This window comes from Papio anubis, chromosome 5 (genome assembly GCF_008728515.1).
Source record: "Papio anubis isolate 15944 chromosome 5, Panubis1.0, whole genome shotgun sequence".
Classification (NCBI taxonomy): domain Eukaryota; kingdom Metazoa; phylum Chordata; class Mammalia; order Primates; family Cercopithecidae; genus Papio; species Papio anubis.
In genome coordinates this window covers 68561556-68574862 of record NC_044980.1, presented here as the reverse complement: position 1 = coordinate 68574862, position 13307 = coordinate 68561556, and the positions used below count along the sequence as shown (strand labels likewise).

The window sequence follows — 13307 nt, the reverse complement described above, 5'->3', positions numbered from 1 at the left end:
TTGTTGTTGTTGTTGTTTAGCTGTGCCCTGTCCCCAGAGGTGGAGTCTACAGAGACTGGCAGGCCTCCTTGAGCTGCTGTGAGCTCCACCCAGTTCGAGCTTCCCAGAGGCTTTGTTGACCCACTTAAGCCTCAGCAATGGCTGGTGCCCCTCCCCCAGCCTCACTGCTGCCTTGCCGTTAGATCGCAGACTGCTGTGCTAGCAATGAGGGAGGCTCCGTGGGCATGGGACCCTCCCGGCCAAGTGTGGGATATAGTCTCCTGGTGTGCCCGTTTGCTAAGACCCTTGGTAAAGCGCAGCATTGGGGTGGGAGTTACCCGATTTTCCAGGTGTTGTGTGTCTCAGTTCCCCTGGCTAGGAAAAGGGATTCCCTTCCCCCTTGCGCTTCCCAGGTGAGGCAATGCCTCGCCCTGCTTCAGCTCTCGCTGGTCGGGCTGCAGCAGCTGACCTACACCGATTGTCCGGCAATCCCTAGTGAGATGAACCCAGTACCTCGGTTGAAAATGCTGAAATCACCTGTCTTCTGTGTCGCTCGCGCTGGGAGCTGGAGACTGGAGCTGTTCCTATTCGGCCATCTTGCTCCGCCCTCTTGTTTTGTTTTTAAAGACAGGGTCTCACTATGTTGCCCAGGCTGTTCTCAAACTCCTGGGCTCAAGTGATCCTCCTATCTCGGACTACCAAAGTGCTGGGATTACAGGTGTGAGTCACTGCACCTGGCCTCTTTATTTATTTTTATTGTCTCACTGCACTGGTTAGAACTGTTAGGACTAGGTTGAGTTGAAAAGGTGAGAGGGGACATTCTTGCCTTGTTCCTAATTTTAGGGAGAAAGTGTTCAGTCTTCCACCATAAAGTATGATGTTTACTGTAGGTTTTTTTTTTAAAATAGATGTCCTTTACTAGATTGATGAAGTACCCTTCTATTTCAAGTTTGTTAAGAGCTTTTAGCATGAATAGTGGTGGGATTTTATCAAATATGCTTTTTCTGAGTCTACTAAGATGATTGTGTGGTTTTGTGCCCTTTATTTTAATATGATGTATTACATTAATTGATTTTCAGATCTCTTTTTTTTTTTTTCCTTTTTCCGAGAAGGAGTCTTGCTCTGTTGCCCAGGCTGGAGTACAGTGGCATGATCTTGGCTCACTGCAACCTCCACCTCCCGGATTCAAGCAATTCTCCTGTCTCAGCCTCCCGAGTAGCTGGGACTACAGGCATACGCCACCATGCCTGGCTTTTTTTTTTATTTTTAGTAGAGATGTGGTTTCACCATATTGGTCACGCTGGTCTTGAACTCCTGACCTCAGGAGTTCCACCCACCTCAGCCTCCCAAAGCACTGGGGTCATAGGCATGAGCTTGGCCGATTTTTAGATCTTAAACCAACCTTGCTTTCCTAAGATAAATGCCATTTGGTTATGGTGCATAATCTTTTTGATATATTGTTTAAATCAATCCTCTAATATTTTGTTGAGGACTTTCACATTCATAATGATGTATAACCTTGTGTTTGGCTTTGGTATCAGGGTGATACTGGCCTCATAGGAGTTGGGAAGTGTTCCATCCTTCTCTATTGTCTAGAAAAGCTTATGGAATATTGGTATCATTTCGTCTTTAAATATTTGATAAAATTCACCAGAGAAGCCAAATGGCCTGGTCTTTTTTCATTGATGGGGAGATTTTTAATTACTAATTTATTTCCTTATTATATAGATCTATTTAGATTATCTGTATCTTCTTGAGTCCATTTTGAAAATTGTAAACTTCTAGAAACGCATCAAATTTATTGGAATTTGTTTTAAAATACTCTACTCCTCCCTCCAAAAATCAGCAGGGGAAGGGTAAGATAGATAAAACTATATTTGCAAGAATGTTGGTAATTGTTGATGCTGGGTGATGATAATATGGGGATTTACTTTACTATTCTCTGTAATTTCCTATATATTTTAAATTTTCTGATAAGAGGTTTAAAAAAGTAAATTGTATTGCTATGGAATAGTAACAATTAGAAAATTCCAATTTAATCAAGATACCATTTATGATAAACTCACCTCATATGCTAGAGGAATATATATTATTCTATGTATTTTTATATAGCAATCATGTGATATGTGCCAATTATATATGTACCTATATATTTTTGATATATATCACATAAAATTTATATGAAAGCAAAGCTTCAAGAATACTCAAGATATTCTTGAAAAAGAACAAAGTGTAAAAAAAAGAAATTGTGCTAGCAGATATCAAGGCTTATTATAAAGCATGATAATAAAAAACATGCTGTATACATGCAAACATAGGCAAATGATCCAGTGGAACAGAAGAGAAAGCACAGCAGATCAGTAGGAAAAGGATGGACTATTTAATAAATTGTACTGGGATGCAGAGAATAGAGAGGGAGGATCAGATAGGGACATCTAGGGTAACCTACATATTCTATTTCTTAACCTAAAAACTAGATTCATAGGTTTTATTCTTTTTCTTCTTTTTGAACATTTTTATGATGAAAATATCAAAAAAGTCTCAAATGCAGAAAAAACATGAATACAATAAACACGTATAAAACTATCACTCAGATTTAACAGCTGTTAACAATTTACTGTGAAACATTTTAAATTATAAATATCAAGATACTTAGCCATTCCACAGAGGATTTCGGTATGCATTTAAAAATAAGGCCATTTTCCCACTTCATCACAGTAACATTTTCATAGCTAACAAAATTAATGGTAATTCCTTAACTTTTTATCTTGGAATTTTCAAAACTGCAAAAGCTGAAAAAATAGTACAATGAACACCTATATACCCTGACCTAGATTCATCAATTAATATCCTGCTACATTTGATTTCTTCCCCAACTTCCATGTATGTATGTGTGCATGAGTGTATACACACACACGCACACATACATACACACACACCCCTTTCCCCTCCTTTTGGCTAAACCATGTTAAAGTAAGTTGCTGTGGACATCACCATGCGTTTCCTAAGAATAAGGATATTCTCTTAAAGTTTACATCTTTCTACATGTATATTAATACATGTATTGTGTTTATTAATGTACATAACATATATAATACAACATACTAGTACACATTATATATTATGTATATATTATTAATGTACATTAATATTGATATACATTGATAATACACATAACACATTAATACATATATATTCATATGATATATAAATGAAACAAAAAAGTGGTAAAAAAATTAAAGAATTCTTTTATGACCTTAAAGCCATATGTAGTTGACATTCAACTACATAAAATGGAGCAAACAAAAAATTTCTGAACAGGAGAAACTACCATAAGCAAAGTCAAAAGATAACTAATTATTGAATGTGCATATGTATATAGAATATATAATCAGAGTTCATAAAAAACGAAATACAAGTAATTTTTAAAATATCAAAAGACCGCCAGGCATGGTAGCTCATGCCTATAATCCCAGCACTTTGGGAGGCTAACATAGAGGGATTGCTTGAGGCCAGGAGTTCAAGACTAGCCTGGGCAACATAGTGAGACCTCATCTCAACAAAAAATAAAAAGTTAGCCAGACTTAGTGGCATGTGCCTATTGTCCTAGCTCTTCAAAGGCTGAGGTGAGAGGACCACTTGAGTCCAGGAGGGTGAGGCTGTAATGAGTTATTATTGTGCTACTGGACTCCAGCCTGGGTGACAGAGTGAGACCCTGTCTCAAAAAAAAAAAGAAAAGATATGCAACTAATTTTTCATAAAAGGAATACAAATTAATGCTATACTGTATTACCTCAGATTGACAAATACAAAAGTTTAGTAATACACTGTGTTAGCACAGTTTCAGTACGGTAATACACACATATTTGTGGTGGAAGTGTGAATTGACAGAAACACCATGGAGGGTAATTTGGCAATTCATAAAAATCACACATGCATATATTCTTTTGTGCTATGTGTAGTTGGTGAAACAATTCCACTTGTAGGAATATCTTCTACAGTTATACTTGCACATATAGAAAGTTCTAAAATACAAGGTTATTCCCTACTTTACTAGTAATGTTTGTAAAAATAAAAGACTACAAATAACATATATTTATCTATAAACTTTTTGGCTGGTTCAATAAATTACATTATATCCACACACACAGGCATACAAAGAATGAAGATCTTTAATTACCTATACAGAAAGAGCTCCAAGTTATATTAACTGAAAAAAAAAAAATTCCAAATACCAAAACAATTTCTCCCATTGGGGTTAAACAAAAGAAAGGTGAAGAGGAACATGTACATTATTTTGGCTTTATATGCCTATTATATGCATGTGAAATAGAAACCTGGATGGTAGGAGCAACAGAATAGAAGGGAGATTATTCCATACTCTTTTGTAGTTTAAAAATAATATATATTGAAATATTAAATAAAAATGACATTCAAATGATTTTCTTTGAAACAGAAAGTTAAAAGGTCATTAAATTACACATATCAAAAGAAACAGGAAACATACCTTTGTGGCTTCCATTATAATTTTGTTAATTTTCTCTTTATCTAATCCTTCCATTCCTGCTTTATTATCATTAAGTCCCATCCTAAGCAGAAGATCATCTTTGTAACTGTCACACTTCTCCTTTATGCTATCCATGGTATAAACTTATCTGAAAAAGTATAAAGATAAACACTGCTTTTAAAACCATCTGTGGCCAGATGTGGTGGCTCATGCCTGTAATCCGACCACTTTGGGAGGCCGAGGTGGGCAGACTGACTGAGCTCAGGAGTTCGAGACCAGCCTGGGTAACATGGTGGAACCCTGTCTCTACTAAAATGCAAACAAAATTAGCCAGGTGTGACGGTGTGCGCCTGTACTCCCAGCTACTAGGGAGGCTGAGGCAGAAGAATTGCTTGAATCCAGGAGGCAGAGGTTGCAGTGAGCCGAGACTGCACTACTGCACTCCAGCCTGGGCGACAGAGCGAGACTCTGTCTCCAAAAAACAAACAAAAAAACAGAGAAAAACTCCAAAAAACATGTGGGGGGTAGGGAGACAGAAGCACCACATACATCCATTATGCATCAATAAAAAAGTTTTTAAAACGTTAAATGGTATAGAAATCAGCAAAACAAAATTTTTAAACAACAGTTAAGAATTTTTAGCTACTAAAAATTATTACTCAGACTTTAAAAATTACAGTTGACTCTTAGACAACACGGGTTTGAACTGAGAGGATCCACTTATATTTGAATTTCTTCCGCCTCTGCCACCCTTAAGACAGAAAGACCAACTCCATTGCTTTCTCTTCCTTAGTTTATTCAACATGAAGGCAATGAGGATGAAGATCTTTATGATCTACTTCCACTTAATGAATAATAAATATATTCTGTCTCATTTATGATTTTCTTGATAACATTTTCCTTTCTCTGGCTTTCTTTATTGTAAAAATAGAGTACAGAACAAATATAACATACAAAATACATATTAATCAACTGCATACCTTATTAGTAAGGCTTCCAGTTAACAATAGACAATTAGTAGTTACATTCTTCAGGAGTCGAAAATTATATGTGAATTTTTGATTGTGCGTGGGCAGGGTCCCTAGCTCCTGTGGTGTTCAAGGGTCATCTGTATTATCACAAGATTATGATATTCTTGGAGAGAAGAAAGGAATTAGCATTTTCTGCATGCTCCATTCTAGCTACTATGCTTAGGGCACTATATGCGAGGGTCATAACAGCCCTGAAAGATAGGTACTATTCTCCATACAAAAAGATAACAAACCTGAGTCTTAGAACATGTCTATTGAGAAATTTGCTAACAAGTGGCAACACATGTGTTGGAACCCAGGCGTGAGTACAAAACTTATGTTTCTACCCAGATTAAAACATGGTATAGAAATACAAAATGATACTTGCTCTACTACACATGTTAAGTTCAACTGCATTTATTATCTACTATATGCAGATCTCCTTCTTAAGGCAATGAAAAAATACAGAAAAAAAAAAAAACCTAGAAAGTTAAGTCACCTCTAAGGTTAAGAAAAATCCTTTCAAATAATAAATCTTTAATATCTTTACATACTTTATAGTTTACCTTCACATACCTTAGCTTTTAAAGATATTTACAACCATGCAAAACAGATCTGGTTATTTTCATATCAGGGAGAAAAAAATGAGAACTTCAGCAAGATTGAATGAATTGCCATCATAACTGTTAGTAAGTGGAAGAACTGGGAGTTGAATGCAAGCCTTCTTACTTCAACTCTGATGCACTCCATGACATTACAGTTGCCTCCGATTTGGGGATCACGTATACTATAAATAAGTGGCCAGGTGAACAGTTGTCATGAATCTAAAATAAATTACAATTGTGACTTATTTGCATGATTTAGAGAGGGCGCCAATTTACTCTACTCTGCCTTGAGGATCTTCCCTTAACAATGTTGCTTCTTTTTTTGGCACTGGCAAAGAATAAAAAGAATTTTGGAAGGGACTCTGAATACTGTGCCTATTAGTGGTAGTTCCACTAGGAAAAAAAGTATACATCATGGTAGTTCTCAAACTTTGCTGCACATTAGGCCCACCTGGAGAGCTGTGACGCCAACGGTCCTCCCATACCAAATAAATCAGAAGGTCTGGGAGTAGTAGCCAGATAGGAGTATTTTAAAGAGATGTCCAGGTAATTTCAATGTGTCCCAAAGCATAGGAACCACTGGTACAGATGTTGTTTCGTAGTGCCCAGGGGGAATATAGGTTGGTTTTTTGTTATCATTTGAATTTTTTCCCTTCAACTATCACACTGAGCTAATATTACTCTATATTTTGCCTTACGCTTCATTAATCCAATTACTTGTCAGTTTCTAGTAAAGCAGGTGAATGTAATTCAGTCACAATTTCACCATACCTTCACTACTAGAGAGTGAAATGGCTAAATGCAAACATCCTACATTTAAGCTGTCTTGCCCATATGTTTCTGGGTTTGTCATTGTTGTTATTCACATTCACTCATTCATTCATTCATTCATTTATTCATTCAGAGATGAAGTCTCACTCTGTCACCCACGCTGGAGTGCAGTGGTGCGATCTCGGCTCACTGCAACCTCCGCCTCCTAGGTTCAAGTGTTTCTCTGCCTCAGCCTCCCAAGAAGCTTGAACTACAGGCGCACACCACCACGCCTGGTTAATTTTTGTATTTTTAGTAAAGATGGGGTTTCGTCATGTTAGCCAGGCTGGTCTCGAACTACTCAAGTGATCCATCTGCCCCAGTCTCCCAAAGAGCTGGGATTACAGGCCTAAGCCACTGCACCTGGCTGTTGTTTTTTAGATACAGGGGTGGGTTGCCCAGGCTGGACTTGAATTCCTGGGCTCAAGAGATCCTCTCTCATCAGCCTCCCAAATAGCTGAGACTGAAGGCACATGCCACAACTCCTGGCTGCCTTGCCCTTTAAATGATGCAATGTATAAATGGAAAAGAAATATTATTGAATGCCTACTCTTTACATATGATATATTAATTGCTTAGCCAAAAAACTCTTGAGGAGAGACCGGGTGCAGCATCTCATGACTGTAATCTTAGCATTTTGTGAGGCCAAGGCAGGAGGACTGGTTAAGCCCAGGAGTTCAACACCAGCCCTGGTAACACAGTGAGACTCCACGTCTACAAAAATAAAAGTAAAAAATTAGCCAGGTGTAGTGATGTGCACCTGTAGTCCAAGCTACTTGGAAGGCTAAGTTTGGAGTTTCACTTGAGCGTGGGAGGTCAAGGCTACAGTAAGCCATGGTCATGCCACTGCACTTCAGCCAGGGCAACAGAGCAGGAAACTGCCTCAAGAAAACCAAACCAAACAAACAAACAAAAAAAACCTCTAAGAGTTGGTTTTGGTGCTTGAGTCAAAAGAACTGGACTATGGGCAATCCTGGGACAAGGTAAAATTGTGAGATAGGTAGAGTTAGTTTTTTGCTACCTTCCTGCTTATTGATACCTAATTATCATGAAACTTTTGTCCAGTTTCATAGGCATATGTTGACTATCATCCACATGCCAATGACTTACAGGTTTATAGCACCAGTCCAAATACCTGTTTGACATTTCAAGTTTAACATGTCCAAAAGTAATCTTTTCATCTGCCTCCATCCCCTCCAACCAGCTCCATTTACAGCCTTCCTGGTATCTACTGAGGGCAACTCTAATCTATTCCAGTTGCTCATGTAAATAACCCAGGAGTCATCCTTGACCCCTCTCTTTCTCATACACCCACATCCAAACTATCAGGAAATCCTGGGAGCTCTGCTTTCAAAATCACCCTGAATTTATTCAGGTTACTAGTTAAAAATATAAGGCACAGCTGGGAGCAGTGACTCATGCCTATAATCCCAGCACTTTGGGAGGCCGAGGTGGGTGGATCACCTGAAGTCAGGAGTTTGAGACCAGCCTGGCCAACATGGTGAAACCCTCTCTACTAAAAATACAAAATTAGCTGGGTATGGTGGCACATGCCTGTAGTCCCATCTACTCAGGAGGCTGAGACAGGAGAATTGCTTGAACCCGGGAGGCAGAGGCTTCTGTGGGCCGAGACTACACCACTGCACTCCAGCCTGGGCCAGACAGAGCAAGACTCCATCTCAAAAATAAATAAATAAATACATAAGTAAATAAACAAACAAATAAGGTTGGGCATGGTGGCTCACGCCTGTAATCCCAGCACTTTGGGAGGCCGAGGTGGGTGGATCACCTGAGGTCAGGAGTTCAAGACCAGCCTGGCCAACATAGAGAAACCCCACGTCTACTAAAAATACAAACATTAGCTGGGTGTGGTGGTGCACACCTGTAGTCCCAGCTACTAGGTAGGCGGAGGCAGGAGAATCCCTGGAGCCTGGGAGGCAGAGGTTGCAGTGAACTGAGATCATGCCACTGTACTCCAGCCTGGGCCACAGAGTGAGACAGACTCTCTCAAAAAAAAAAAAAAGGAATGAAACAAAGAAGAACAAGGTCAGAGGTTCGAGACCAGCTTGGCCAATATGGTGAATCCCTATCTCTACTAAAAACATAAAAATTAGCTGGGCGCAGTGGCAGGTACCTGTAATCCCAGCTACTTGGGAGGCTGAGGCAGGAGAAGTGCTTGAAACCAGGAAGCGGCAGTTGCAGTGAGCCAGGTTGCAGTGAGCCAAGATCACATCACTGCACTGTAGCCTGGGCAACAGAGTAAGGCTCTGTCTCAAAAAATATATATATATACACACACACACACACACACACACACACAAGGCAAACTTTTGCTTTTCGTAGTAATAAAGATGGAAACTTAGAATTTTTAAGAAGGAATTCTAAGGAAAAAGTTTTAGTGTAGTAGGGTTCCTTCCCACCTGTAAGAGGTAAACGAAGCTATATAAAAAATATCACACTGTGATCAAAGTCATCTGGAATTAATCTACCAGAAAATATGCAAAATATACCAAAAGTAGTAAGAGAGAAGGGGAGGAGAAAGGCGATGGGGGAAAGGGAGGTGGGGGAGAGAGAGAGAGAGAGAGAGAAACGGAGAGAGAGAGAGAGAGAGGAATACGGAAAGCTAAACTAGAGTAAGTTCCTAGGTGGAGCTTGTTTCCTATTTCTAATATACTGTAAATAACCAAATGTAATAATTTCCTCAGAAAACCTTTATATACCTTAAGGACATATACTATTTTAAATCTCCCAAATATTCAAATATTTAATACTTTGAACAGATTAAGCACCTGGCACAAAATTTCAGACTGTGATTAAATGTTCATGTTATTCTCTATAAATTTAAATACAATGAATTGAATTGGGGATATTACTCTACATTTAAAGTAGTAATTTTCAAACCAATACATCTTATATGATCTACTTTAAAATTTCCGTTTTCATTTTCATTTACTGTAAAAATACTTTTTTAAATTTCAAGAAAATGAAAAAATCACAATTTCAAGACTTTAACAGATTTTTTTTTCATGTTCTCCAATTATTTTACACACAGATACATGAAAACATACACTGAAACCATATGGCCACAATTTTTATATGACAAAAATGAAAGTATAGGTGCAACTTTGAATTTTTAGCTTTAGCTTTTAATATTTTTTGCAAAATACGAGGAAAAATCTTTCAAAAACATTTTAAACTGGATTTGAATGATTTTCTCATTTACATGTGTTACTGAGAGAAAGAAATATGAAACCCCACAGATCCTAAACCAAGACTATATACGCTAAAAGAAAACTCAAGTTTCTCACCAGAGACAGAAGGCCTGCCTTGTGAGAACCATGCATGTATTCTCTTCTACCATGCATGTATTGCCTTTCTCCTTTTTAAAATTCATTTAATTGGTTCTAATGAAGAAGAATGGGACAGAGGTAAATTTAAAAACCTATACTCTACTTCATCCTAAAGACATTAAATTCATTCTTATAGAACAGTAAGCGGAAATTATCTTATTTTGACAGGATGAATAATATTCTGATATAAACATATTACCTATAGTGTCAATTCAAAGGTAAATTCCCCAAGCCCCAAGCTTTTTTTTTTTTTTCTGAGACAGAAGACGGAGTTTCCGTCTTGTTGCCCAGGCTGGAGAGCAATGGCGCAATATTGGCTCACAGCAACCTCTGCCTCCCAGGTTCAAGCGATTCTCCTGCCTCAGCCTCCCGAGTAGCTGGGGAGCTGGGATTACAGGCATGCGCCACCAGGCATGGCTAATTTTGTATTTTTAGTAGAGACGGGGTTTCTCCATGTTGTTCAGGCTGGTCTCAAACTCCTGCCATCAGGTGATCCGCCCACCTCAGTCTCCTAAAGTGCTGGGATTACAGGCGTGAGCCACTGTGCCCAGCCTCCAAGTTTTTAAGTTTCTATTTGGATGATGAGGTGCATATTTTATAAAAAGCCTTCCAGGTTCTTTAACAATGAAAACTTTAACTCAGAAATAAACATACTCAAGACATTTAATAAGTGTGAAAATCTAAGTTTTTATCTTATAGGAGTTGATTGTTTCTTGGAATGTTGATCAACATGAAGGAGATAGGCTGGGAGTTTCTTTGGGCGCTAGTTATAGGCAAAAATATCTATCTATATAAAAGTGATGCTAAACAGACTAATTTTGTTTCATTGAAGTGCACAGGTCTTAAGGGACAGTTCATACTAATGTCCTTAGAAAAGGAGAAAACATTTCTCCTGGCTCAGGGTTGTGATTACAGCACTTTGGGAGGCCACGATGGAAGGATCATTTCAGGTTAGGAACTCAAGACCAGCATGGGCAACATCCTGAGACCCTGTCTACACAAAAAAACAGCTAGATGTGTTGACATGTGCCTGTAGTCCCAGCTCCTCGGGAGGCTGAGACAGGAGGATCGCTTGAGCCCAGGAGTTCGAGGCCATGGTGAGCCATGATTATGCCACTGCACTCCAGCCTGGGCGGCAGAGCAAGACTTTTTAAGAGACAGGGCGACGAAGCCTGTGTCTTTAAAAAAAAAAAAAAAAAAAAAAAAAAAACAGGCCGGGCGCGGTGGCTCAAGCCTGTAATCCCAGCACTTTGGGAGGCCGAAACGGGCGGATCACGAGGTCAGGAGATCGAGACCATCCTGGCTAACACGGTGAAACCCCGTCTCTACTAAAAATACAAAAAACTAGCCGGGCGTGGTGGCGGGCGCCTGTAGTCCCAGCTACTCGGGAGGCTAAGGCAGGAGAATGGTAGCACCTCGAGGCGGAGCTTGCAGTGAGCTGATCCCGCCACTGCACTCCAGCCTGGGCGACAGGATGCAGACTCCGGCCTCAAAACAAAACAAAACAAAACAAAACCAAATTACAACAGAAGCCAGGATAATAGGGTAGGGTTACACTACAAATAAGAAATTGAGATACTGTGCTATTTATCTCTACACTACACTCCACACTATTGGAAGGAAAATATCTAATAAAATCAAAAAGAGTTGTGTAAGCTATTATTATTTTCCTGTCCTGGAAAAATGATCCTTTCAATTGTCCCCTTTGCCAAACTGCTCCTAAGTTTCTTCTGAGTTCTAACCGTGATATTGTTTCTTGATCCACTGCTCCTGACTTTTTAGTTTTCTTACAGCTCTTATAGTGTATGGCAGGGGTTTAAAACTCCCTAGCAACATAACCCCGTTCAAATGAAATTTTAGATAAAAATCTCAAGTATTTCCCTAGATCTCTGTTCTACTAATGTTACTCTACAGCTCTTCTATAATTTTTTCATATGTATTCTATCACTAATTTAAAAGAATAAATGGGTAACCTACAAAAAAGGGAAAGCTCATAGTAAACTTCATTTATTTGATTCTCCAAATTCCTTCGAAATATTTATGTGAGTAGGGTGTGGTGGCTTATGCCTATAATCCCAGCCCTTTGGGGGGCCGAGGTGGGAGGATTGCTTGAGCCCAGGGTTTTGAGACCAGCCTGGGCAACACTGTGAGACCCCTGTCTCTACAAAAAAATTTAAAGAGTAGCTTGGCTGTCCCAGCTACTTGGGAGGCTGAAGTAGGATCATCTCTGAGGCCTAGTAGGTCTAGGCTGCAGTAAACCATGATAGTGCCATTGCATTCCAGTCTGGGTGACAGAGACACTCTTTCTCAAAAAAAGAAAAGAAACAGAAAAAGAAATACTTGTGTGAACACTAACATACATTGCGATTGTTACCAACTCAAAGACCGCCAATAACAGTTGTTTACTACTGATGAATTTTAAAAGATGGTTTCCACAGCAAATAAGCTCTGAAAATCATTATTCTATTTTCTTCCTAGTCATATCATACATGCCTAAATACTAAAAACAAAAAAAATTAAACATCCCAAAAACACTGCTTTGGGACTTGCCAAACATGATAAAAAAACATCAGCAAGAGGTTGTGGTCTTGGAGTGATTAAGCCAAAATGACTTAGAAACATAATCACATACCTTCCCCCTGCCCAATAAATTGAAGAAAAAAAAAATTCTTAATAATATTTTTTTCTTTTAAGATTACACTGTTATAAAGAGCTTTACTTTTAAAATATTGACAGTCCATTTGGAAACTATTATTAACAAATAACTACACTATAAAAATACACTTAAATAGCCGGGCACGTTGGCTCACACCTATAATCCCTGCACTTTGGGAGGCTGAGGTGGGTGAATCACCTGAGATCAGGAGTTTGAGACCAGCCTGGCCAACATGATGAAACCCCACCTTTACTAAAAATATAAAAAATTGGCTGGGCATGGTGGCGTACCCTGTAATCCCAGCTACTCAGGATGCTGAGGCAGGAGAACTGCTTGAACTCGGCAAGTGGAGGTTGCAGTGAGCTGAGATCGCACTGCTGCATTCCAGCC

The 13307-nt window shown here is 39.0% G+C and overlaps 1 protein-coding gene across 7 annotated transcripts in view; it reads right to left on the bottom strand.

Annotated features, from left to right (window-relative positions):
- Positions 1–13307, bottom strand: part of POLK (DNA polymerase kappa) — an 89077-nt gene that overhangs the window by 54714 nt on the left and 21056 nt on the right. For 5 of the 7 annotated variants that reach the window (XM_003899826.5, XM_017959649.3, XM_009208622.4 and 2 more), the window contains one exon: positions 4487–4634. The exons of 1 other annotated variant lie outside the window; for it this stretch is intronic. In XM_003899826.5, coding sequence (XP_003899875.3) covers positions 4487–4621 — 135 coding nt within the window. In that variant the 5' untranslated portion in view covers positions 4622–4634. Of the gene's footprint in view, positions 1–4486; positions 4635–5466; positions 7017–13307 lie in introns of those variants that run through there. One more of the 7 variants, XM_031666240.1, reaches the window with a different exon arrangement.